Source organism: Calypte anna, chromosome 11, assembly GCF_003957555.1.
Source record: "Calypte anna isolate BGI_N300 chromosome 11, bCalAnn1_v1.p, whole genome shotgun sequence".
NCBI classification, from domain to species: Eukaryota; Metazoa; Chordata; class Aves; order Apodiformes; family Trochilidae; genus Calypte; species Calypte anna.
Window position 1 is genome coordinate 962,509 of NC_044257.1, and position 26,658 is coordinate 989,166.

General features: G+C 53.0%; 2 protein-coding genes and 1 non-coding gene across 5 annotated transcripts in view; 2 read left to right on the forward strand and 1 right to left on the reverse strand.

Moving 5' to 3' along the window:
• Positions 1 to 228: 228 nt before the first annotated feature.
• On the reverse strand, positions 229 to 21,291 carry COG4 (component of oligomeric golgi complex 4). Of its 3 annotated transcripts, none has more exons than XM_030457944.1 (19): positions 21,146 to 21,291; positions 20,584 to 20,666; positions 20,015 to 20,129; positions 16,890 to 17,064; positions 15,326 to 15,519; positions 14,433 to 14,538; positions 13,130 to 13,287; positions 11,843 to 11,901; positions 10,234 to 10,367; positions 9,637 to 9,755; positions 9,140 to 9,306; positions 8,301 to 8,466; positions 6,922 to 6,984; positions 6,338 to 6,454; positions 4,191 to 4,283; positions 2,540 to 2,623; positions 2,143 to 2,244; positions 1,538 to 1,666; positions 229 to 838 (listed from the first exon to the last, which is right to left on the reverse strand). In XM_030457944.1, the coding sequence occupies exons 1-19, from the start codon at positions 21,215 to 21,217 to the stop codon at positions 704 to 706; spliced, it is 2,271 nt and encodes a 756-aa protein (XP_030313804.1). In that variant the 5' UTR covers positions 21,218 to 21,291; the 3' UTR covers positions 229 to 703. The 3 variants fall into 3 exon arrangements, with proteins under 3 accessions (XP_030313804.1, XP_030313805.1, XP_030313806.1); XM_030457945.1 differs by having other exon boundaries at positions 21,159 to 21,224; XM_030457946.1 differs by lacking the exon at positions 20,584 to 20,666 and having other exon boundaries at positions 21,146 to 21,196.
• A 244-nt stretch (positions 21,292 to 21,535) lies between these two features.
• Positions 21,536 to 26,658, forward strand: part of SF3B3 (splicing factor 3b subunit 3) — a 34,617-nt gene continuing 29,494 nt past the window's right edge. The window contains exons 1-6 of the mRNA XM_030457947.1: positions 21,536 to 21,651; positions 22,057 to 22,167; positions 22,297 to 22,623; positions 23,316 to 23,488; positions 24,093 to 24,234; positions 25,242 to 25,354. Coding sequence (XP_030313807.1) covers positions 22,098 to 22,167; positions 22,297 to 22,623; positions 23,316 to 23,488; positions 24,093 to 24,234; positions 25,242 to 25,354 — 825 coding nt within the window. The 5' untranslated portion in view covers positions 21,536 to 21,651; positions 22,057 to 22,097. The remainder of the gene's footprint in view (positions 21,652 to 22,056; positions 22,168 to 22,296; positions 22,624 to 23,315; positions 23,489 to 24,092; positions 24,235 to 25,241; positions 25,355 to 26,658) is intronic.
• Positions 26,329 to 26,408, forward strand: LOC115598971. The gene has a single exon (XR_003988053.1). It is a non-coding gene; the product is annotated as a small nucleolar RNA SNORD111 (small nucleolar RNA).

The window sequence follows — 26,658 nt, forward strand, 5'->3', positions numbered from 1 at the left end:
ATGAGGCTGAACCTCCATGCAGGGGCTGCTCATCACCCTCCACAGCCCTGGGTGACAGGGGACAGCAGGGGAGCACTGCCACGGGGGGTGGTCACACAGGGAGGGGCAGGAAGATCCCCTTGATGCCATGGCAGGGGGCAGAAGAGGGGAAATGGTGATGAGCTCTTGTCCTAGCTTTCCTCCTGCTCCCTCTGGGCACACAGACCCATGCAGCACCCAAGACAGCTGCTCAGGCAGGTCAGGTTTATTTACAGAGTATATACAGTGTACAGGGTGCAGCCAGGCAGCAGCCCCACATCCCAGGGCTCAGGATGTGCAGGATCCCAGCAGCTGGAGCCTTAGACTGGTGGCACAGAAGGTTCATGGCTGTGGCTTCATGTAGACCCACCCTTTAACTCCAGCACACAGGCCCTGGGTTTCCTGGATCACCTGTGCCTCCCAGCAGGATTGCTTTGTCCAGCTTTGGACAAAAAAAGCACCAGCTTTGTCCCTTGTGCTTTCAGACACGGTGTCACACTGCTCACAGCCTGCCAGCTCCTCCGCTGCCTCATTTCTGCTCCCACTCAAGGGCAGGGATCCTTCTTTCCACGCCCAGGAAAGCCCCTTGGAGCAGGAGCTGAAGGGTAGCTATCACCCCAGCCCACAGAACAGCCAGGATCAGGGCAGGCTCTGGGTGTTGCAGCCCTCCTGCTGTCACCTCCAGCTACAGGCGGAGCCGCTTGATGTCCTCGCTGCGGAAATCGATCCGGAGAGCCAGGACCTGCCGGACCTCAGCAGGAGTCAGGCGCCAGGTGAGGGGGCCAGAGTTGGGACCCCAGTAATCCAGGATCTCAGTCACCTGGAGAAAAGAGGGGAGAGCAGCTTGACACTACTCAGCACAAGGCTGGAGTCACAGGATTCCCCTTCAGGGAATTCCCAGAGCTACGGGGATGATGGAGGGACCTGAGCATCTCTGCTAGGGAGAAGGACTGAGAGCTGGGAAATGAAGGCTGAGAAGGGATCTTGCCAATGTCTACAAACATCTGAGGGGTTGTAGTCTCCCAAAAAGAAGAATTGTCTTAAAATAGCTGCCCTAACTAAAGGGACATTGCCCTCAGGTGGAGGCCTCATTTGATAAGCCACCTGGAATCTTGTTCTCCCAAGGACAGACACTCCTTCAGGTGGCCACCAGAGCATGAGGCCAACCTCTTTTCAGTGGACAAGGAGTAATGGGTTTAAACTAGAACATAGGAAGTGCCAGCTCAACATGAGGAGAAACTTCTTGACTGTGAGGGAGCCCTGGCTGCCCAGAGAGGTTGTGGAGTCTCCTTCTCTGGAGCCTTTCCAACCCCCCCTGGATGTGTTCCTGGGTGATCCTGCTGGGGCAGGGGGGGTTGGATCCCTGGAGGTCCCTTCCAACCCCTCACATTCTGTGATCGCCTGCCACTAATGCCTGCAGGCAACATTTGGGGCTTGTCTATCCCCTGTAGGTGGGATAACTTCACTAAACCCATGTAGAATCCATCTGGGGCTCCTGCAGTGCCCAGTAAAAGCTCACCCTTTCCAGATTGAGGATGGTGGCCATCTGGGAAAGTCGGGCAAACTTGTCACGGATGGTCCAGGTGGTTACTGTGGTGAGATAAGCTATGAGAGACCTCAGCTCCTTGTCAAACTGCAGGCCACCAAGCTGCAGGGACCAAGAAAGCTCTGTTAACTCTCCAAGCCAAACACAAAATGAAAAGACATCACAGGAGGAGAAGGTCTCTGAGCAGTTAAACCATCTGTTAGACTACCTTACATTTAGATCTACTTTAAAAGTATTAATGTGGTTGAATCACCATCCCTGGAAGTGTTTAAAAGACATGGTGCTGAGGGACATGGTTTGGCACTGGAGGTGGTAGGGTTGAGTTAAGGGCTGGACTCCATGAACTTGAAGGCCTTTTCCAAGCAGAATGGTTCTGTGATGCCAGCTGCTCCCAGCCCCATCACAAAATGCACCTCCACATGTATGCTGACACAAGGGCTCCCTGTGTTGGCCACCAGCAGTGGCAGAGCTTCCCTAAGAGGAACATTTGGCCCTGCCCTGCCTCATCCCTTGGTGGGTAATGAGAGCTGCAGCCCAGCCAGGGACTCTGCAGGGTCAGGGGAAGGTGTTTTGCTCACCCTGCTGAAGCTGGATTTGAGCAGCACTTTCTCCAGTTCGATGGCTATCAGACTGGTCATGAGCCCAGTGAGGGTGTCATAAATCACAGGAGACAGCCCAGCCTGGAAGCAGAAACCAGTGTCATTCTTCTCAGGATCAACAGAGCACAGGCCCACAAAACCCAAGCTTGGGAGTGCTTTCAAATGAAGAACCATCACTTGGATGCTCAGTGAGTCAAAAGCACTGGCAAAGGCCATCCAGGTATGCTGGGACTGCAAGGAGGCTTGGAAAATTGCAGGAGATGGGGATGATGGCTCTCCAAGAGCTCTGCAAGGCACTGGAGGACTCCCTGGGGCAGAGGAAGAGTGGGAGGTGCCCCAGGGAGGTCTGGCAAGCTGCCACATCCCTCTCTCTCACCTTAAACTCTGCCATCTGCTGCTCCAGATTGACAATGAACTGCTGGACCCAGGGGTCATTTGCTTCATAGTCACTGAACTCCTCCTGGCAGCAAAAGACAAAAAAAAAAAAGGGTCACTGATGTGGCCAAGAGCAGCAAAGGGCCCAGAGGAAGGGGAGGTTCCTCCTGGAGCAGCACTGCATTCCTCCTGTTTTCTCAAACTCCTCTCCAGCCAAATGCCCCTTCCCAAGCTGTGATACAAAACAAGCTCTGGTTATTTTACTGTTGGTCTGTGCCAAGGCAACAGCAGAGGAATGGAGGGAATCAGGCAGTGGTTGCTCAGCTGAGCAGAGGATGGAGAATGCAGAAGCAGGGCTTGAAGTGCTGAGTGTCCTGGTTTGAGAGGACCAGGACAGAAAAAAACCCTGCCTGGGACACCACCAGCACTGCCAGGCTGTGGATGTGACAGTGAGAATGGGCAGCAGCTGAGCCTCTGGGGGGAGAGGATGGGCCAGGAGACCCAAATGAACCAACCACAGTGCTCCTCTCCATGGTACCCAGTATAAAATGACTCCTAAGAGAGCCATCTGGGGTCTCTGGCTGGTGTGCTGGCTGGGTTAAGGCCTCCTGCCCTGCTTCTCCTGGGTTCCTCACCAGAGCACATCATTCACAGGACAGGTTGCCTTCTGCCTTCCCACATGGGACCCAACTTGGTTGCTCCAAGACTGTTGCAAATTGTCACCAAGACCCTGGACTTGAGCACCTCCATCTGCTGTCCATAGAACCACAGAATGGGCTGGGTTGGAAGGGAGCTCAGAGCTCATCAAGTCCAACCCTTGATCCACTCCCCCCGTGGTTCCCAGCCCATGGCACTCAGTGCCACATCCAGGCTCTTTGGAAAGATCTCCAGACACGGAGAATCCACTACTTCCCTGGGCAGCCCATTCCAATGCCTGAGCACCCTCTCCAGAAAGAAATTCTTTCTCATCTCCAACCTAAACCTCCCCTGGCACAACTTGAGACCCTGCCCTCTTGTCTTGCTGAGAGTTGCCTGGGAAAAGAGCCCAACCCCCCCCTGGCTCCAACCTCCTTTCAGGGAGTTGCAGAGAGTGATGAGGTCTCCCCTGAGCCTCCTCTTCTCCAGCCTCAACACCCCCAGCTCCCTCAGCCCTTCCTCACAGCAATTCTGCTGGATCCCTTCACAGCCTCCTTGCTCTTCTCTGCACCTGCTCCAGCACCTCAAGCTCCTTCCTGAACTTCCTGAGGGGCCCAGAACTGGACACAGGACTCAAGCTGTGGCCTCCCCAGGGCTGAGCACAGGGGCAGAATCCCTTCCCTGGACCTGCTGGCCACGCTGTTCCTGAGCCAGCCCAGGATGCCATTGGCCTTCTTGGCCACCTGAAGTCCAGTGTGGGACTTCTCTGCTTGGGAAGTATTTAGCACCTGGGGAGGGTGAGCTCCATCTTTACATTTTTGTATACACATCTGTAATTTGCTAATGCTACTTCATTAAACATACCCAAGCTTTTTCTGTTTTTTCTTCCAACCTTGAGGTCTCTTTCTCTCATTCCCTTCTTCATCTTCCCCTGGGAAGGTAGTGGGGAATAACAGAGAGCACCTCTCACTGTCCAGTTGCTCTCTAAACCCATGATGGGGAGCTCTGAGCCTTACCTCCTCGATGTTGTGGGAGACAGAGAGGAAGAGGTTGATCCAGGGCTTCACCTGGGGTTTGATGGCTGTGCTGTTCAGCTCGTTGAGACCTTCCTGAAGGGGACAAGAAGAGGACAGGCCTGAGCACAACTCATGTCCAACCACATACAACCATTCCAGCTGGGCTGTCCTGATGCTGCCTCACCCTCACTGCAAGCTGGGGAATCCAAACCACAGACTGGCTCAGGAAAATGAACCCCAGAGTCCCACATCCCAGACTCCTCCAGAGCTGGAGGGCTCTAAGGGTACCATGACAAAAGGAAGAGGAAGGCCACATCTGGAGTAGTGTCCAGTTCTGGGTTCCCTGGCTCAAGGACAGGGAGCTGCTGGAGAGGGCATAGCAAAGGGCTACAAGGATGGTTAGGGGACAGGACATGTCCCTTCTGAGGAAAGGCTGAGGGACTTGGGTCTTTTTAGTCTGGAGAAGACTGAGAAGGATCTTATCAACACTTACAAATCCTTAAAGGGTGGATCTTGCCCCAGGAGGATGGGGCAAGTCTTGTTTCAGTGGTGCCCAGTGACAGGACAAGAGATAAAGAGACACAGACCTGAACATAGAAGTTCCATCTAAACCTGAGGAGGAAGTTCAGCACTCTGAGGGTGGCAGAGTACTGGAAAAGGCTGCCCAGAGGGGTGGTGGAATCTCCATCTCTAGAGACATTCAAAACCCACCTGGATGCCATCCTGTACAACCTGCTCTAGGTGAACCTCTCCTGGCAGGGGGTTGGACTAGATGCATCTCCAGAGGTCCCTTTCAACCCTTAACATTTTATAATTCTGTGACATTACCCCAGAAGCTGCTGTTGTGCTGGCTTGCAGCCTGCTCTGAAGGTCTTGTGCTTCCCCAGCAAAGGTCTCCTGGCAGGAGACCCCAGCAGGGGAGGAAAGCACACAACCACCAGCCAGCAGCACACTGTGGACTCAGCTCCTGCCTCCCACCTCCAGTGCAGTTTAGCTCAGCAGGAGAAGCTAAAAGGAGGATAAAAGCTGTAACCACTGTTAGTTCCCTGAATTAATCATGACTCCAGCACACACCATCTCCCCTGAGCAGCAGGTTGCCAGCAAAGCCTTTTCTATCTGCTTCAGTGCTCCAGAGCTCTGTGAAAGCCCTCTCCTGCCAAGCACTCCCCTCTGGCTCAGCAAGGTGTCAGGAAAGCTCACCCAGCATGAAACTGCTCAGGTACTGACACTGCAGGGCATCTGATGAATGTGTTAAACTTCAATTGGCATTTCTGAGCAGGCCTTACAGGCAAGTGCCCTTCTCCAAGGGAATTTTAATGTGCACGTGACTCAGGCACTGCAGGATCTTCCTGCTCAACCTCTTGATTGCTTCACAGCCAGTGTTAATTCTGCACTAGCACTGAACTGGAGTTTTATTCCTTCCTGATGAGCTATTTGATGTGACCACAAGCCCCAAGAGGGGCCACTGGCAATGCCAGTCTGGTATCTGCATCTGGCTGCAGCAAACAGCAAAGCCAAACAAAGAAATGATCTGCCCTCAGCCTGTGAATTAAAAAGCTCGTGGCAAACCTGGTTAAAAAGATTTCCTTTTGCTTGCTTGCTTTCCCAGGAGGTCCTTCCCTCCTGCTCCTCTCCTTGCCAGAGCCCACTGGGAGGTTTTAGGGCAGCAGTGTGCCACATAAGGCAGTGTATTTAGCCAGAGAGCCTTCAGCCTCATGCCAGGGAGTCTTTCCATTTGAGGAAAAGGAGGAGAAAGTGGAGAGAAGATCAGCTCTTCTCCACTAATAGCCCATCTTCAGAGTTACCTAGCAAGGTCTGGACAGCCTGACAACATGCTGTGCCAGGGAGGGAGAACAGAGAGAGAAAGAATCATTAATATTTCTTCTCCTGAAATCACTGAACCTACTCTGACCCCGTGCTGAGTGAGGACAAATGGAGCAACATTTCTCCTCTCTCTGCAGCTGCTTCCAGTGCTTTCCATGAACCTCTTCCCATGCTTCCAAGCTGATTTACTCCCTCCTGCAGCCCTAATAGAGTCAGCCATGACCCAGGCCTTGGGTTGACATGATTCCTGCCTCAGCTCTCCCTGAAGCCACTGGCCAGCTGGTGCTGGGAGGACTCAGCAGGGACTCAGGAATGCCACTCACCTGCAGGAGGTCACGGAACTTGTTGGAGACAGCAGCCATGTCAGAGAGGCAGCTGTCAATCTTGGCCTGAGCTTGCTCCCCCCCAAAGCCTTGGCTGAGCAGTTTGCTGCAGTCACTCTGCAGGGAAGAGATCCATCAGCAAGTTAATGACCTGGACAGCTTCTACCCCTTTGTATTGCTGAGCTCTGGCTGCCCACCACTGTGCTTGAGGGCTGGGATAGGCACCAAGCTTTTGCCCCCCTGGAGCCAGAGGCTGCTGCCTGCAGCTGGAAGTGGAAAACAAAAGATTGGGAGCTGGGAGCTGCCCCAGAGAACCACAAAGTCTCCAGGATGCAGGGGTGAACTGGTTATTCCACTGCCTCCCAGCATGGAGGAACACCTAAGTATTTCCAGCTGCTGCTAAGGTATCAGCCAGCTCAGAATTGCTTTCCTAAGGCTGGAGGATTTCTGAATCCAGAAAGTCCTCTGGATTTTGGGCACAGCAAAGCCCAGACCATTTATTTAAACAACCCTCCCTCCCCCCCAAGAAAGGATATTAGAAATCTTGAGTAAGAAAAAAAACCAGTCAAGAATCCAGAGCACACCTCCAAAGTCTTCTTTAGGGTCATGATGTTTTCACTGCAGACTTCCACATTGTTTAAGGTCACCTGGAAATAAACAACAGAACAAGCCCAAGTAGAATTCATTGGAACTTCACAGCCCCTCAGCCCCAAGTCCTGTTATTTCTTCACAGAGCTCCCACTGAAATGCAGATGCTTCAGGGAACAGAGATGCCACTGTGTGACCACAGCACTGCAGATTCACAGAGCAGATCTGCTGAACCTGCAGCTAGCATGAAGTCTGACTCAGTGAACTCCACATCTTTTCCTCATCCTTCTGTCCACAATGCTGGAGCAAAACCCCACTTGTGGGTGACTGCTGGAAGGCAGGGTGAACCCCCAGCTTCCTGTGACAATATCATGAAGAACAACAGCAGAGGAAGGGTTTATACACCTTGTCCAGGGAAGCAGGGGAGGCAGGATGGCATTTGTGTCCAGGCAGGAGGAACTGTCACCCCTCCTACAGGATGAGTACCTGTTCTCTCCCAACAGACTGTTCTCTACCTTCTGAAGCTGAGCTAAATGCCAGCAGTAGAAGTCCAGGGTTTCTGCAGACAGGGAAATGAGGCAAGCTGACAGATGATTGAGGAACTCCAATGGGAGAACTGAATTTCAAGGACTTGGCTTCAAAAAATGCAGAAACCTGTAACTAAGAATCCAGTGAAGTGCAGGAGTTCACTCCCTCCCTCCTGCTCCTCAGGACTTGCACTGTACAAGGACAGAAGGCAACACTGGGAGTTTTTCTCCCTGGGAATTTTTTTTCCACAGTGCAAGGTCTCTGCAGCATCCCACCTTGGGGTAGGATGAGTTGTGATGCAGAAGACAGGAGTGACAGCCCTCTAAGTGGTCTCTAAGGGCTCTCTCTGATTCTCACTGACATGATCTGGCCTGCTCAAGCATGTGGAGAGTTGCTGTGCTGCTCTTAGGAGAAGGCAACAGGAGGACCTTGCAGGCCAAGCAGAGCAACCCTGCTGTAAGGGAAACTCCCTGAGCTGACAAACAAAGTGAAGGAGCCCTGAACTTGGGCCAGAGAATTTCCTCATCTAGAGGAAGGCACACTGCTCCACCACCTTTGTGCACAGGCACAAAGACACCTCAAGGAGCACAGGCTTAGGAGGGAATCTTCACTGTAGCAGTCCAAGAGGCAGTCATAGGATCATACAGGCCTGATGTGGAAGCCCTACAAACATGAGGTGAGATAGAAGCACCTCCCAGACATCCAGACCAAGCCACCCACCACACCTGACCAGGTTTTCAGGTTCTCTGAACAAGTGAGAGTGGTACCAATCCTCTTCCCAGGAGCTCCCCATAGTCTTTCCCCTCCATCCCAACTCATCCTACACTGGAACAGCCACTAAACCCACCAGAAAGGACTGCTTGGCCTCATCAGTGCTTTCAATGCCTTTGGTGTCAAACTTGCCCTGCTGGAGGCTGCTGTGCATGATGTTCACGGCGCTGGTCACCCCTCTCTGGAAGTCCTGGAAGGTGGTGGCTGGAAAGCCCTGCTTCAGCTTGTTGTAGAGAACCTCCCTGGGGGGCAAACACAACACAACAGGGCTTAGAGCAAATTCTGCAGGGCAGAGCAGAGCTGTGCTCCATGGGAAAGGACAGCACTCTGGCTGTGACCTGTAGAAGGTAAGTGGAGTGTTCCGGGGACAAAGGAGAGCTGACAATTAACTCCTGGCAGCATCTAAAGGACACAAGGCTGGAAATAAAACCACCTGGTTTCTGAGCTTTCCCCAAAATCCTGCCTGCAGCTCTTTGCTGCCTTCAGCCCCAGTTGCCCATTTCATCCCAGACTGGGATGAAAAAGAGGAGTAGCACAAGTTCTGCAGGCTCACCCCACCTTCAAGTCACTCAGCAACCTCCCAGGCAACCAGGGAATGGCAGGGGGTGACTCCAAGTACCACCAAGCATGGCAGCACTCCAGCACTCCATGGTGACTCCTTCTCCCAGGGATTTGGGAGGATGAAGCTGCTTTTTCTCTTTTATGTTTGGTTTTCCTGCAGGTGACTACTACTGGGAGAAAAACACACCCAGCTCCAGCTTCCCACTCCACACTGATGGTGTTTCCCACAAGCATCTTCCACAGAGATGACACACCAGGGGCTTGAGGGCAGAGAACACAAGGAAGAGCATCTGGGAGCAGAGAGTTTGCAGGGCACAGAGGTGGAGGATAAGGATCCTGGTGTATTTTCATTACCTGAAGTCAGACTCCAGCTCCGTGGTGGAGTGGTTGATCATGGCACACAGACAGTCTATGCTGGAGCTGGACAGAGCACGCCCAATGCACTTCTTCACAATATAAAAGACATCATCCACCATGCTGGAGGTGAGCTGGCCCTTCTCATAGCTGTCCATGGCAACAGCCTGCAGAGAAAGAGGTCTTAGTGCCCTTAGCTCAGCAAGCTCAGCCCTCAGAGAAGTGCTGTGAGATCCAGCTGCCAGTCAGAGCTGACTAGGAGCTCACAGACCTGGGAATTTTAGGTCTAGGAGATACTTAGGGGGATGTCTGGAGTCAAACTTCAGGAAAAAAAACCTCTCTTTTCAAAGCCAAAGGGGAAAAAAGACTTTCCCAACAGCTGCAGAGCTGCCACCTCCTCATCTCCCTCCCTAGGGATGCTCAGCAGAGGGCTGTGGGGCACAAGCAGAGGTCTCAACCACTGTCAGGCTCTCTTGGAAGCACAGGCTGAGCCCCACCTTGTTGACAGTCTCCCTCATGAAGTATTCCTCCATGGTGATGTAGTAGCCAATGAGCTCTTGCATGGTGCAGCTCAGCAGACAGTTGTTGAGGAGCTTGTCCAGGTATTTTTGATGCTCTACAGAACACAAAAGAGAAGCATCAGCAGGGACCAAGTGCCAGAAAGCTGGTTCCACCTCATCCCCTCACTGCCTTTTGCCTGGACACCTAACAGACATGATCCTGCAAAGCCTGACCTGGATGGAATAAATCACAGGAGCTGATCTTGCTAAGCTGACTTTGGCAGGTGACAGAAGAGATTTCCAGAGCTCCTTAGAGTACCAAAACCCTGAGCCTGTTTTTCCTGTGCCCTCCAGCTTTAGGATCTGTGCCTCCAGTGACCAAAGGGCCTCCCCCACCTTTAGAAACCTCATTTATTGTTCTCTGCAGCCATTACTAACCTTGATTTCCCTGTTAGAGGGAACAACCAGTGCTGCAAACAGGTTTGGGGAGGCCAGGCTACACAATGCTCCTCCACACAGTGCCCCCAGGGCATATCCTGTGTTAGCAACAAGGAGCAGAGAGCCTGCAAATGTTGATATTCCAGGTGATATTACCTTGCTTTACCTCTTCTGAGGCCATGGAGTCTCCCACCTCAAAATCAGCAGTCACTCTTCTCCTGATGAACCTCAAGTAGAGCTCACTGCGGGCGTTCATCAGGGTGACCTCTGTCAAAATTGGGTCAAGTTCCCTGGGAGGAACACAGCAAGAACCAACACAGTGAGACTAAAAAACAAGGAGAGGCACTCACTGAATTCAGCTCAGCTCTCTGCTTTTACTGTAGCATCCATCCTGCCCCCTTTCCAGTCTTTGCCATGAGTGGCAAAGCTCAGCAGAATAACTGGGGTATGCATGGGAGGCAACCAAAGCATCCTGCAAAAACATCTTTGCAGAGAAGCTGCTTTGTTCCTCAGGGATGTGAGGACTCCACTGAAATCCCAGCAGTCAGGATGGCAATAGCCCAAGCAACCTGTTATAACTTTGGAATTAGCCCTGGATGAGTGGGGGGTTGGACTGGAGATGTCTGGCAGCTCTTTGTGTTAGAAGTGCCTGGCCCTTGCCCTCCCCAGGTGTGTGTTGCTCTTGTGCACACATTCATGAGTTTCTCTGAAAATAAGGGAGAATCTGTTCAAGCTCAACAGCTCAGGAAACGTGAGGCGAAGAAAAGCCCGTGTGCTGATGGGGAACACAGTGTTCAGATCAGAGATGACTGCAAAAGAAACAAAAAAGACTGCCACGAGCAGCTTGTCCATCAGCCTGCACGAAAAGACTTTGCAAATCCTGCTCACAACACCATGTGGGACAAGGGATGATCATCTGTATTTTCTGGATGAAAAAGCAGAAGCTCACAAAACCTGGGACTCATGCTGAGTTATTCATGAGTGGATCTCCTGAGACCTTGCTTGAGGAACCCAGATTTTCTTTCCAAGCATGTTTAGCAGGCAGGAGGGCTGGGGGTGCTTTCACCTTCACTTGAGGGCTACACAAATACTTAAGATCAAAAGAAAAGGAAGGAGATGTGTAGAGAAACAAGATAAACCAGGTGCCTCGAGTTGCCAAAGAGTGGGTGTGAGTCCACCTGTGCCTGGTTAGGACAGGTCCCCTATTACCAGGGGGCCAATAAAGGTGGAACACACACCCACAGAGGAAGCTCAGCTCACTCTGGTGTGAGGCAATGGGGAGGCCAGCAGCTCATCGAGCCTCAGGAGCAAGAAAGGCTCTTCCTGCTACAGAGATGGGAAAGAACTTTGGTTCATTAGCAAGAACTTGATGTTCCAGAGGCTCTGCAGCAGCACTGCAGATGAAAAAGGACCCAAAGATTTAATCCAGTTCTCTCACAAATTGTTTGCCCACATCATGGGCTGAGGACTGAGCTGTGAGCATCAGAAGGCAGTGGGCACAGGCACTTAGAGCCTCAGCCCTTCATGGGCAGTGACCTCCAGCAATCTGCAGGACCAAGGCTTAAAAGTGATGAGTAAGCAAAATAAAGCTCCACCACAGCAGCTGCCTCTGTAAAAGGGCAGTGAAGGGCACCTAACAATTGGATTTTATGCTTTAGTAGTTCCAAAGCCTCTGGAAGACCAGGAGAGTTATCTAAATGCTAAGCAGCATTAATAAGAGATGAAAAGTGGAAGGTTAGAGAGGAAAAAGAGTTTCTGTTTGTACCTTGGTTCAATCTTCTCTGCAGAAGAACTTCTCATCATGCTATTCTGAACTTGCTGGAACTGCAAGCACAAAAAAACAAAAAAAAAGGAGTCATCCAAGTCTTTGCTGATGACTTGGGCTTAACAGCTGCTTGTTCATCAGGGGGTGACAGGAATGCTTTGCAGGAGGCAATGCCAGAGGAGGGATCTGTATCAGTTCACCTCCTTCTCCTCCTCCAAGGAAGGGTTGGGAACTGCAGGGTACATGACCATGAGGCAGTCAGAGGAGCCCTGCAACTGTGGAAAGCCTTTTTAAAAGGGCATGGAGTGACAAAGGGGAATGGCTTGAAACTGGAAGAGGGGAAATCTATGTTAATTTCTAAGAAGAAATTTTCCCTCTGAGGGTGGCAAGACACTGGCCCAGGTTGTCCAGAGAAGCTGTGGCTGCCCCATCCCTGAGAGTGTTCAGGGCCAAGCTGGACAGGGCTTGGAGCAACCTGGGCTGGTGAGAGGTGTCCCTGATGTCCTGGCTTGGGCCAGGATAAAGGGGATTTTCTGTCTTGTCCTTCTGCTTTCAGCTCAGTCTCTTGTCAGCAGCTGCACTTGCTGAAATTCACAGCAAGTTTCTCAGGCAGTGGCTGCTCCTGGGACTGATAACTCCATGGTTATAGTTACAGCCAGAGCCTGGTGTGCAGAGCCAGGGACACTGCTCAGCTCTGAGGAACAGTTTGCCCTCCAGAAGGAATAAAGAGGTCCCACCTGCAGCCTCCTTTGGGGAGGAACAGACAAGAGAGATGCCAGAACTGACCAAACAGAGGATTCCATCCCATACACCTCAGACTCAGGAGAAATTGGAGGCATCAGGAGGGTCAAACCCCTTCCTGCTTCCCCTTCTTCCCCTCTCCCTCTTTGCTTCAGCATCCTGGGAGGATTCTGTCTGTTCCTCTGCCTGTGCTCCTGATCCATTCCAGCCTGGATCTGTGTGTTCCTGCCTCCAGCTCCCAACTCCTGCTGACCCCAGGATTCCAGCCTGGACTTTCCCAGGGCTGCCCTGCAGCCTCAGTGGGGATGGGAGAGTTATTGGGGGAGAGGGGGGAGGAACCTGGGATCAATTTCCCTGTCTGTGTAACCTTCACAGAATCTGGGACTTGTGAGGGCAGGATCAGTGCTTCCTGGGTGTGTTAACCCCCCAACAGGAGGGTTGGAACTGGATGATCTTGAAGGTCCCTTCCAACCCAAACCAGTTTGGGATTCTATGATCAAACAGACAGAAGCAGGACGGTGTCCTGCAGCCTCAGCCCCCTCTTACCTGCCTGTGATAATCCCTCTCCTTGATGAACCTGTCCACCACTTTCTCCACCTGCCTGTCACACTCCACTTGCAGGTGCTTGATGAGGGTGTAAAGCCTCCCAGGCCCATAGAAGGTCTCCACAATGGGCTGGTGGGTCTCCACAACACGAGCAATCCCTGCAGGGAGAAGGGAAGCCCAAGAGAGAGGCTCAGACACGAGTTCCCATCCAGGCTGCACCCAGCCACACACAGGCCCTAGCAAGGGGTTATTCATTCCCTGGATAAACACTTCAGACTCTGCAGCCACTCTCCAGGGGCTCACTGGAGGTCTGTCACCACCACCCCTCCTTCCATGGCTTCTGCTCTCTGCAGATAACACCTCCCATCCTCTCTGCTGTGCACGTTTCCTGGAGCAGAAGCCATCCCTCTTCCTGAAGGGAGCTCCTGCCATTCCATGGGTGTCACCTGCCCTTCTGCCCAGCCAGACACAAGATCCAAAGCTTCCAGAGGAGAAAGCTGCATGAGCTTAACCTGGCAGGGGACGTAAGTGCCACCCAAATCCAGGCTCAGCTTCCAGGTTACACAAGACCAGCACAAGGAAAATGAGCCCAGGCAAAGTTCTGCTCTTATCTGCACCAAGATGCCCAAGAGAGCAAGGCTGGGCTCTACCTGAAGAAAAGATTCCTCTCCTTGGAGAGACATCATCTCTCCAAGATTGCTTCCTGCCCACAAACTCCCTCCTCTGAGTTAGCAGTGCTCCCCCTTCTCTGCTGCTGCTGCCAAGAAAGCCTCAGCAGCTCCAAGGATCTTCAGTAGCACTGAAGATGCCAGGCTGGGAGAGCAACTTGGCAGCAGAGGAGTCAGTTAAGCATCATGGGATCTCAATTACTGCCTTTGGCAACAGTCCCACAAAGCATTCATGTTCCCTTCTCTCCCCTTCCTCTCAGCTTCCAAGCTCCCATGGTCCTCCTTGAAGAGCCAGGCCTGGAGGCACCAACAGCTGCTTGGGCTGAGGAGATCCCATTTGTTTGTCTGGAGCTTCAGGGAACAGCTCGTGTTTTGAGGAGGCAGAGAAGAGCCCCATTCCCATGGGAAGCCAAAAACCCCTTTGGAAATCCACTTTGTGCCTGCACAAGCTTCTTGTGATTCCCTCTCCTGGCTGGGACAACGTACCTGAGTTGCATCTTTGCCCCTCTAGGGTGACACTCCCACAGCTCCAAGGACAAGGAGGCATTTTGAATATGAACTGAAAGCATTTGAGTAAATTCACTGAATCTCATCACTGATTAGTTCCAATCCATCAGCAGAGAAGAAAAGCTCACCTTCAAAGAGGAGGGTCAGGGTGTCTGCAAAGATGACAGCAGCTCTACGGTCACTCATGTCTGTCCCCATGGCCAGCTGCAGGTTCTCCTCTGCTTTGTTGGCCACCTGCACAATGACAGCACCAGTCACTGGTGGCACCCAAAGGTATTTCTCAGCCCCACAGGGTGGCCCTCTGTCCCCTGGGCCTTTGCTGGCCTTCTTGCTCATGTTTTGGGCCTGTAAGAAAGCTGGGGAGGGAGTTCTTAAAAGGGCATGGAGTGAGAGGACAATGGGAAATGGGTTAAAACTTGGAGAGGGGAGATTGAGGTTGGACATGGGGAAGAATTTATTCCCTGTGAGGGTGCTGAGCCCCTGGCCCAGGTTGCCCATGGAAGCTGTGGCTGCCCCATCCCTGGCAGTGTCCAAGTCCAGGTTGGATGGGGCTTGGAGCACCCTGGGCTGGTGGGAGGTGTCCCTGCCCATGCAGGGGGTTGGGACTGGATGAGCTTTAAGGTCCCTCCCAACCCAAACCAGTCTGGGATTCTTTGATTCCCACTGCAAGAGTTGCTGATGCTTCTCCTCCTCTGAACAGGGATCCTTTCCTCTCCTGTGGAAATCTCAAACATCAAGGAGAGGGAGAAACTTGTTTCTCTTTCCAGGCTCCCCTGTATGAGCTTTAAGCAAGCACAAAGTACAAAACACAGGAGGAGCAGCCAGCCAAGTTTTTCAGACACCAGAAAGCCCATCCCAGGGAAGGAAAACGCAGGGAGAGAGAGGGATGAAGGCCAGTGCTGGTTTCTGAGACAATAAACCAGAGCCAAGGTCTCTTTCCACAGTGTCTGGTGACAGAGACTGAGTTTTGCTTTCCCCTGGGAGACCCAGGCAGGTCACAGGATGCCTGAGAATGGCTTACCTGCTTGCAGAGGTACTCTGAGAACCTGCTCAGCCCCTCCTCGTGTAAGCCCAGCAGAGGAAAGATCTTGAAGAAACGTTCCACCTGGGGCAGGTCCCCCTGCTTGGTTGCTGTGTCGAACTTCTCAGTGACAAGTGTCTTCAGGCACTGCTCTGCTTCTTGCAGGAGCTTCAGGTTGGCATCAATGATGCCCCCTGATCAAAAGGTCAGAGAAGAAAGGGAAAAAGTGACAGCAGAGTGTTAGCAACAGATCAAGAGCTCCTTCTTTTTCATGCAGCCTGCAGCCCTGAAGTGAGCAGGCAGAAGATGCACTGGAACTCCCCTGCAGGAACAGAGGTCAGTCTGTGTGTGTGATGTACACACTACAAGGGGCTGGCCTTGCAGGGAGGACGTGAACACACGACCCAGGGCTTTTATTTTAGGGACCAGGCAATTAAGTCTTTCATTTCCAGTTGCTCTGCTTGGCAGCACGCTGTAACACTGCAACATTTCTCCTGGGCAGACCCTTCCCCCTCACTTCATTTGTCCTGAATGTTTTCTCCTTCACCTCCTCAGCACCTGAGATGCTGTTAGAGCTGTGTGCCAGGAACTCTCCTTTCAATGAACAATAATTCAAACCTAATAACACTTCAAAAGTGTTCACCTCAATGTTACCCCATAATGCACCATGAGGGCTCCTGCTCTGGTGATGGGGGTGAGGCTGTCATGCAACTGTGGCCTGGTCTGGGTCAGGATAAAGGGGATTTTCTGTCTTGTCCTTCTGCTTTCAGCTCAGTCTCTTGTCAGCAGCTGCACTTGCTGAAATTCACAGCAAGTTTCTCAGGCAGTGGCTGCTCCTGGGACTGATAACTCCATGGTTATAGTTACAGCCAGAGCCTGGTGTGCAGAGCCAGGGACACTGCTCAGCTCTGAGGAACAGTTTGCCCTCCAGAAGGAATAAAGAGGTCCCACCTGCAGCCTCCTTTGGGGAGGAACAGACAAGAGAGATGCCAGAACTGACCAAACAGAGGATTCCATCCCATACACCTCAGACTCAGGAGAAATTGGAGGCATCAGGAGGGTCAAACCCCTTCCTGCTTCCCCTTCTTCCCCTCTCCCTCTTTGCTTCAGCATCCTGGGAGGATTCTGTCTGTTCCTCTGCCTGTGCTCCTGATCCATTCCAGCCTGGATCTGTGTGTTCCTGCCTCCAGCTCCCAACTCCTGCTGACCCCAGGATTCCAGCCTGGACTTTCCCAGGGCTGCCCTGCAGCCTCAGTGGGGATGGGAGAGTTATTGGGGGAAAGGGGGAGGAACCTGGGATCAATTTCCCTGTATATTTGTATAGATTTAGTAATTTTTCCTATTTATCATTACTGTCTCATTAAAGCTGTGCAGTTTAGTTTCCAACCCATCAGTCTCTCTCCCTTATTCTCTCTCCTTTCTTTATCAGGGAGGGGAGGGGGATTAATAGGGAGCATCTGGCATTTGGTTTAATTGCCAGGGCAGTGTTAAACCCTGACAAACTTCAAGTCATGTGCTGCAAAGAAAGGTGACTTGGCAGCTTCTCCTGACACCCCGCACTCACCTTCCTTGCCCTGCCTGCTGAGCTCAATCACTGACTTGTCCAGGGAGAGGTAACGATGGATGTGAGCTGCTGCCTGCTCATAATCCTCACTGTGCAGGGCTGTCTGAACTCCATCCATGCAGAACTTGAGGTCGAGGATGTCATCAGCTCTCTGGATGGCCTGGTAGAGTCTGTTCTGCAAGAAAGGCAAGCAGTAAGGCTTCCTGCTGCAGGCTGGGGCAGGGGGAAGAGAACTGTGAGGAGAAGACAGCGTGAGAGGGAAAAAAAAAAAGAAGGAAGAAACTGATAATTCCCCACACAATACAAAACTGCACAAGCAGAAGGCCCAAAGTGTTTAAAAAGATCTCTCCAGAAGATGAACAGCATTCACCTGTCAGTGCTCAGCCTGCCTGGAGAGGCCATGCTCTGCTTTAAGGAGCAGGCAGAGACCAGAGAATCATAGAATCAGAATGGGCTGGGTTGGAAGGGAGCTCAGAGCTCATCAAGTCCAACCCTTGATCCACTCCCCCCGTGGTTCCCAGCCCATGGCACTCAGTGCCACATCCAGGCTCTTTGGAAAGATCTCCAGACACGGAGAATCCACTACTTCCCTGGGCAGCCCATTCCAATGCCTGATCACCCTCTCCAGAAAGAAATTCTTTCTCATCTCCAACCTAAACCTCCCCTGGCACAACTTGAGACCCTGCCCTCTTGTCTTGCTGAGAGTTGCCTGGGAAAAGAGCCCAACCCCCCCCTGGCTCCAACCTCCTTTCAGGGAGTTGCAGAGAGTGATGAGGTCTCCCCTGAGCCTCCTCTTCTCCAGCCTCAACACCCCCAGCTCCCTCAGCCCTTCCTCACAGCAATTCTGCTGGATCCCTTCACAGCCTCCTTGCTCTTCTCTGCACCTGCTCCAGCACCTCAAGCTCCTTCCTGAGGGGCTGAGGGGCCCAGAACTGGACACAGGACTCAAGCTGTGGCCTCACCAGAGCTGAGCACAGGGGCAGAATCCCTTCCCTGGACCTGCTGGCCACGCTGTTCCTGAGCCAGCCCAGGATGCCATTGGCCTTCTTGGCCACCTGGGCACACTGCTGCCTCCTCTTCAGCTTCCTGGCAATCCAGACTCCCAGGTCCCTTTCTGCCACTCTGTGCCCAGCCTGGAGCTCCCCATGGGGTTGTTGTGACCAAAGTGCAGGACCCGGCACTTGGAATGTTGAACCTCATCCCCTTGGGATCATCCCAACTCTCCAGTCTGTCCAGGTCCCTCTGCAGAGCCCTCCTGCCTTCCAGCTGATCCACACTCCCCCCAGCTTGGTGTCATCTGTGAATTTGCTGATGATGGACTCAATCCCCTCATCTAAATCATCAATAAAGATACTGAACAGCACTGGGCCCAACACTGATCCCTGGGGGACACCACAGCCGCCATTTTGATGCAGCCCCGTTCAGCACCACTCTCTGGGCCCGTTCCAGCCAGTTCCTGACCCAGCACAGGGTGCTCCTGTCCAAGCTGTGGGCTGACAGCTTTTCCAGGAGGATGCTGTGGGAGATGGTGTCAAAGGCCTTGCTGAAGTCCAGGCAGAGCACATCCACAGCCTTCCCCTCATTCACCAGGCGGGTCCCCTGATCATAACAGGAGCCCAGGTTGGTCAGACAGGACCTGCCCTTCCTAAACCCCCTCACCCTGCTTGGTTTGCTTTGCTGTGCTGACACTTGGCACCTCTCAGCCTCTTTCTGCACAGAGGATGTGACAGCCTGGGCTCCTGGCCACTCTCGTGTGACAATGGTGACAAAAGTGCTCACAAACATTCCCCTCAGCTTCCTGTGTGCCACTGCACCTCATGAGCAAACAGCTCAGACCACCTACAGCTGTTGCCACAGCCACGTTTCCAGGTTTTGGGGTTAATTTTGAAACCTTAAAATAAATAGTTCAGCTTACTGCCCCCTTGACTCCTGCTCTGCACGGTGGCTTTGCCTCAGTGCAGTCATTTCTGGGTGCAGGTCCTGCAGAAGGCACCCTCAGCCATGACTTCCATGTAAATCTTCAGCTCTCTTGACCAGGGCTGTGGTTTCCAGCCTGCAGCTGGAAATACTTCAGGAGGGAGCCTGAATTAATAACCTGCCCTAGGTAACCCTTCCTTGGCAGGGGGGCTGGACTAGGTGAGCTCTAGAGGTGCCTTCCAAGCCCTGACATTCTGTCATTGCCTGGTGTTTTCACCAGGAGCTGCATGGGCAGAGGGGGATGCTGCAGCACCAGCTGCTAGCTGGGAAATCCTCTGTCTTATTTTACTCTTGTACCCTGCAGGAGCCCAGCAAGACACTTACTTAACAACACCAGAAAATCCTCAGAGCTGTTTCCAGCCCATCAAAAAAACCAAAACACCAACAAACCCCACATTTTTCTGCTGTGCTGAGCACTCCTGGATCCTGCACTTAGGCCCCAACAACCCCAGTGCTTGGGGAAGGGTGGCTGGGAAGCTCCCAGGCAGAAAAAGACCTGAAGATGAGCCAGAGTGTGCCCAGGTGGCTCAGAAAGTCTGTGGCATCCTGGCTTGTGTTAGAAGGGAGGTGACTGTCCCCCTGCACTCAGCACTGGGGGGGCCACACCTGGAGGATTGTGTGAGTTTTGGGCACCTCAGCAGAAGAGAGAGAGCAAGGGGCTGGAGAGAGTGCAGAGGAGGGCAGCAAAGTTGGGAATAAACTCTCTGAAGAACAACTGAAGGAGCTGGGACTGCTTAGTTTGAGGAAAAAGAGGCTGAGGGGAGACCTCCTCACTCTAACTGAAAGGATACTGCAGAGAGGTTGGTGCTGGTCTCCTCTCACAGGTAATCAGCAACAAGGACAAGAGGGACTGGCTTCAAGCTGCAGCAGGGGAGGTTCAGACTGGACACCAGGAAAGAAACCTTCACAGAAAGGGGGGTCAGACACTGGACTAGGCTGCTCAGGGAGGTGGTGGTGGAGTCACCATCCCTGGGTGTGTTTAAGGGTTGCTCAGGGGAACAACTCAGGAATGGTTTAGGGGAAAAGTTTGTAGAGCAGGGATGATGGTTGGACTCAGTGATCCCAAAGGTCTTTTCCAACCTGAGAGGTTTTGTGATTCTATGACAGGAGATGGTTCAGAGGTGACAAAGGCCCCTGGGTGCAGTTACCTTGGCCAGGTCCAGCTGTCTGACTTTGCTGCTGACATTCTCAGCCAGGTTACAGGTGAAGGTGATCATCCCTGCCAGCTGCTGGGCATCCCCCTCAATCAGCTGCAGATTAGGGCTGGGAACACAAGCAAACTGAGTATGAGGTGCAAATCCCAAGAAGTGGGATGCTCTGGAACAGCAGGAGCTGTTCTTCCCCCCAACCCCAAATGCTCCTGGCAGCACTGGTTGCTCTTCCTTCATTCCAGACAGCCTAACAGGAGGCACCTGAGCCCAGCACTGGTGCTGAAACCTGCCAAGATTTGAGGCAAAGCCTTCAAAGAAGGGCTCAGAATAGGCCAAGTGAGTTGGTCACTGTGAGGGTGCAGCAGTTCCCTCTGTTGGTGCTGCAGGGAGGAACCTGGGGATGAGGATCCAATGACTGCTCCCTTCCAACAACTGATTTAAAGGCTGGCATTTTTCTAAAAACGAGTTTGCTTCCCTCACAACACTGAAAGGAGTGTTGGCATCGTGAAGCAGGCAGCACCGAGCAGGGTGTGGGAGCAGAAAGAAGAGGGCTGGACATCACTAACCCCATGCGATGCAGCACAACCATCTTGTTCTCTATAGTGCTCTGCTGCTCCAGGAGGGCATCCAGCTCTTCCTGCACCACTTGCTGCAAGGGAACCACAGAACTGTTCTGGCTGAAGAACCTCTCTGGCATCACCAAGTCCAACCCAGAAAAACCCAGAAAAAAACCCCAGCAACCCAGAAAAACCCCACCAAGCCCCCTGGAGCATCCCCTGCAGTGCCACCCCCAGGTGCTTTGGGAACACCTCCAAGGATGGCGATCCCAGCACCCGCCTGACCACCCCATTCCCGTGCCTGACCGGGAAGGAAATTCCTCCCGGTACCGAACCGAACCGAACCCTCTCTTTCTCCCCCGCCTTCAGCTCCGCTCCCCACCAGAAACTTTACCACAGCCTCCACATCCCTGCGAGGCACCACTGCTCCCCGCCACCACACCAAGGGGTCTGAGGGGGACAGAGCAGCCTCCACCCCCCCCGGCTGCCGCCTCCCTCCCCCCGCAGCCCTTCCCGCTGCCGCCCATCCCCGCACCACCGCCTGACGGACTCGCCCACCCCCGCCCCCCACCTCCTCCTCGCACAGCCGGCTGTAGGCGGCCTCCAGCTCCGCCAGGTCTGTGAGGGACTGGATCCGCTCCATGGAGAGCGCGGAGGCCGCCGCGCCGCCCCCTTCCCCTCCCGCTGCCGCCCTGGGGCCCGGAGCCGCGGCCGCCGCCATCTTGGGATGCAGTGACACGCCGGGACCGCACTGAGGGCTGCCGAGGGACTGCCTGAACACTTGAGGCCGCTCAGTTCCTCCCAGTAGAGCGGGAGACTCGCGCTGCCCCGGTTCTCTCCTGTGAGAGGCTGCGGGGATGTTGTTTTATGGCGGATTTCAGTGCGGGGAGCGGCTGCTCTCGCCTCGTGGCCATTCAGGCACTGCCGCGGGCAGCCCCTGCTCTGTGCAGCCGCTGCGCTCGCGCCCGGCCTGTCAGAAAAGCCCCCGCGAGGTGGCGCGGGAGCGCGGGGCTGATGGCGGCGAGGGCTGAGGGGACGCCCGCGTAGGCCCCAGTGCCATCCGCCGCCATCCGCACGGTAGGACGGCCCCGCCGCACCGCGACCCCCCGGCGGCGGCTCTCTGGCTGGGGAGAGGCGGGATGGGCCGATGTTTTGGTGGGGGACGAGGAGGGCCGAGCGTCTGAGGGGCGGCCGGCCCGGTCCGGGAGCCGAGGCCTGCGGCCCTGCACCTGGGGGAGCCCGGCTGCGTGCGGGGCCCTGCTGGGCTGCGGGTCTGGGAGGGCGAGGCTGGGGCGGCTGAGGGGTGATTCCTGCAGCTCCCGGCGGGACGGGCTGGGGGGGCTCTGAGCAGCGGGGCTGCCTCCCGCCTTAGCCCCGGGGAACGGAATCCGCTCAGGCTCGGGGGGCAGCGGTTTTCTCGCCGTGCCTTGCGGGAGGTTTCGTTCTTCCAGAGCTCAGGTTTTCCTTCTGCTTGTTGCAGAGCCGCTGGAGCTGCGCTGAGGTGGAGCCGAGCTGTTGTCACCATGTTTCTCTACAACCTGACGCTGCAGCGTGCCACCGGCATCAGCTATGCGATCCACGGCAACTTCTCGGGTAATCCTCTCCCCCTGCGGGATGAGCTCTGTCGGGCAGCAGAATAAAAGCAGGGTTTGCTCTTTCCGTGCTTGCTGAAGCCCCTCATCGTGCTGTCGCTAATGCTTCTGTATCGTTTGGGTTCTTTAGGGACCAAGCAACAAGAAATCGTTGTTTCCCGGGGCAAGATCCTGGAGTTGCTCCGCCCTGATCCCAACACGGGGAAGGTTCACACCCTGCTGACCGTGGAGGTGTTTGGGGTCATCCGTTCCCTGATGGCCTTCAGGCTGACAGGAGGCACCAAGGATTACATCGTGGTGGGCAGTGACTCGGGTCGCATTGTTATCCTGGAGTACCAGCCCTCCAAGAACGTCTTTGAGAAGATCCATCAGGAAACCTTTGGGAAGAGCGGGTGCCGCAGGATCGTCCCGGGCCAGTACCTGGCTGTGGACCCCAAGGGCCGTGCTGTCATGATCAGTAAGGCACTTTGGTTTCTGCTTTTTTATTTCCTTCCTGTCTTAGGGATAGCATGGAGCAAGTTGCCCCTGTGCTCAGCCCTGGTGAGGCCACAGCTTGAGTCCTGTGTCCAGTTCTGGGCCCCTCAGCTCAGGAAGGAGCTTGAGGTGCTGGAGCAGGTCCAGAGAAGAGCAAGGAGGCTGTGAAGGGATCCAGCAGAATTGCTGTGAGGAAGGGCTGAGGGAGCTGGGGGTGTTGAGGCTGGAGAAGAGGAGGCTCAGGGGAGACCTCATCACTCTCTGCAACTCCCTGAAAGGAGGTTGGAGCCAGGGGGGGTTGGGCTCTTTTCCCAGGCAACTCTCAGCAAGACAAGAGGGCACAAAGGGTCTCAAGTTGTGCCAGGGGAGGTTTAGGTTGGAGATGAGAAAGAATTTCTTTCTGGAGAGGGTGATCAGGCATTGGAATGGGCTGCCCAGGGAAGTAGTGGATTCTCCGTGTCTGGAGATCTTTCCAAAGAGCCTGGATGTGGCACTGAGTGCCATGGGCTGGGAACCACGGGGGGAGTGGATCAAGGGTTGGACTTGATGAGCTCTGAGCTCCCTTCCAACCCAGCCCATTCCATGATTCTGTGATACTGGGCAGGATTAGCATAGCTCCAGGGCTCCCCAGCCCGGGGTTGGGTGTGTTTGCTCAGGGTTTGTCCCTGTCCCCAGGTGCCATCGAGAAGCAGAAGCTGGTGTACATCCTCAACAGGGATGCTGCTGCCCGCCTCACCATCTCCTCCCCCCTGGAAGCCCACAAGGCCAATACCTTGGTCTACCACGTGGTGGGAGTGGATGTGGGCTTTGAGAACCCCATGTTTGCCTGTCTGGAAATGGATTATGAGGTGAGAACATCTCAGTTTCCCTCTGCTGGCTTTGGAGCTTTGTGGTTTCTCTTCTCTTCTTGATCTGTCAGTGCAGGTGGGCAGCGTTGGCTGCTTTTGCTGTCTCAGACAATTTTCAGTTGTTGTGAGCTTCCTCATTCAAGTTTTTCTTGTTTTGGTGTTTCTTTTGAAATTCTTGCTCTTCCACTGCAAACATGCCTGTTTTCCTTCTCTGAACCTTTTCTTTTTCATTAAGTCTTGCAGCAATCCTTGTTTTCTTCCTGTAAACCTTTTCTTTTTCCTTAAGTCTTTTAGCAATCCATCTTTTCCTCCTCTGAACCTTTATTTTTTCCTCAAGTCTTTTAGCAGTCCTTGTTTTCCTCTTCTGAACCTTTTTTCCCCTTAAGTCTTGCAGCAATCCTTCTTTTCCTCCTCTTAACCTTTTTTTCCCCTTAAGTCTTGCAGCAATCCTTCTTTTCCTCCTCTGAACCTTTTTTTTTGTCTCAAGTCTTGCAGCAATTCTTGTGCTGGACTTATTTTGCTGTTACTCAGAACTGCTCCCCTGTTTGTCCTGCTCCTGTTTTAGTCCCTCTCTTGAAAGACATCTGTGTGTGTTGTGTTTCAGGAAGCAGACAATGATCCAACAGGAGAAGCAGCAGCCAACACACAGCAGACACTGACCTTTTATGAACTGGATCTGGGTTTGAACCACGTGGTCAGGAAGTACAGTGAGCCCTTGGAAGAGCATGGCAACTTCCTCATAACAGGTACTGGCCACCCAGACAGTGTCTGTGGATTTACTTGGTTCCCTTTCCCCAGGGAAAAGGAATCAGTAGGCACTGCACCTTAGGAGTTGTTTCAGTGGTTTTCTGGGCCATTAGCATAAATTAATTGACTTTGGAGTCAGGTAATGAGTGGTGATTCACACGTGGGCATAAGCAAGAACTTGCAGAGCTGTGGTTTGGAAGTGCTCCTCGTTTCTTTTCTTTTAGATGTGTTCCAGATGTTCAGAGCTGAGATACTCATGGGCATGAGTAAAACCCTGTATTTTCAGGTGATTCCTAGGTATTTAGGTAATTTACAGGTGCTCTTGTTCTCCCTTGCATGGGGTTCCATCTGCTGATGTGCATACAAGGGGTGCAAAGCCAACCTAAAACCTTCCCCCTGGGAAATGCTGCAGATTCCTCTCTAAATCTTTTGGATTCAAGGGAATCCAAACTGGGAAAGCATTTCTGGGTACTGTCCCTGTTGCTGCATCTTCCAGAGGCACCAAAAATTGGGCTGGATCTGACTGCTGTTGCTGTTCTGCTGACATCTTCTGGTACCTGGGGAATCTGGAGAGAAGCATTATAAAAAACTTAGTCTTAAAATAATTCCAGAGCAGTTGGAATACCTTCTGGGGGAGCTTTCTGACAGCAAGCAAACACGTCACTTCCCCCAGGGCAGTGTTTCACTGACAGCTGCTGCTGTGGTGTCCTGGGCATCTCATGGCTCTTTAGCTGACAACATGACATGGAGGATAAAATAAAGCAATTTATCGGAACTTATCCTTCCCTTTTTTACCCTCCTGCTCCCCAGTTCTGTCTGCCCTGCTCCTGGGTACTTGGTCTTTTGTCTTCCCTCCCAGTAAGAGCAGCTTTATCTCTGCAGGGTGCTGCAGAGCACTGGAAATGATGTTTATTTGAATGGAAACCAAAATAAGTGTCCTACAGGCAGTGAGTCACATCTGGGTAAAGGGCTTTGCTCATCATGATGTTTCTTTTTTGTGTTGCAGTTCCTGGTGGTTCTGATGGACCCAGTGGGGTGCTGATCTGTTCTGAAAACTACATTACTTACAAAAATTTTGGGGACCAGCCTGATATCAGGTGTCCAATTCCCAGGAGACGGGTGAGAATTTGGGGGTTCCTACCCTTTTTTTTCTTTTTTAAGATGCTTTCAGGGTTTAACACTGCCCTGGCAATTAAACCAAATGCCAGATTAATCCCCTCTCTGATAAAGAAAGGAGAGAGAATAAGGGAGAGAGACTGATGGGTTGGGAACTAAACTGCACAGCTTTAATGAAACAGGAATGATAAATAGGAAAAATTACTAAATCTATACAAATATACAGGGAAATTGATCCCAGGTTCCTCCCCCCTCTCCCCCAATAACTCTCCCATCCCCACTGAGGCTGCAGGGCAGCCCTGGGAAAGTCCAGGCTGGAATCCTGGGGTCAGCAGCAGTTGGGAGCTGGAGGCAGGAACACACAGATCCAGGCTGGAATGGATCAGGAGCAGAGGCAGAGGAACAGACAGAATCCTCCCAGGATGCTGAAGCAAAGAGGGAGAGGGGAAGAAGGGGAAGCAGGAAGGGGTTTGACCCTCCTGATGCCTCCAATTTCTCCTGAGTCTGAGGTGTATGGGATGGAATCCTCTGTTTGGTCAGTTCTGGCATCTCTCTTGTCTGTTCCTCCCCAAAGGAGGCTGCAGGTGGGACCTCTTTATTCCTTCTGGAGGGCAAACTGTTCCTCAGAGCTGAGCAGTGTCCCTGGCTCTGCACACCAGGCTCTGGCTGTAACTATAACCATGGAGTTATCAGTCCCAGGAGCAGCCACTGCCTGAGAAACTTGCTGTGAATTTCAGCAAGTGCAGCTGCTGACAAGAGACTGAGCTGAAAGCAGAAGGACAAGACAGAAAATCACCTTTATCCTGGCCCAGACCAGGACAGATGCTCTTTGTCAGTGCTCAATGAATGTCTGGTTTGCCTTGCAAGGTGTTGGGGAGGTTTGAAAGAAAGAAAAAAGGAATTAAAGTGTGTTGGCCTATCATCTACCTCCCTGGCTGCCTGTGTTACCCTCCTGTGAGGGAGGAGGAGGGTGAGCACAGCCTGACATGATGAGCTTGGTTCATGTCTCTTCTCTGAGGTTTCTGCTGGAGATACTCCAAAGACTCTGATCAGGCTGTGGGTTTGGGACAGCATTCCTGGGGATGGTGAATTCCTGTGTGCAGGTGAATTTAGGCAGCTGCTCCATTACTGCCTCCTCCTCCTCTGAGGAACCCTTGTGTGCTCTGACAGTGCTTTGAACACTTGCCAAGGCTCATGTGCTCAAAACCAGCCCTGTGTGGGTGGGAGCCTCTGTGTTTAGCTGGGATTTGTAGAGTTTTCTGGGGAGGGAGGGAAAAGAGATGGGAGGGGGGATGCTTAGGCACAGA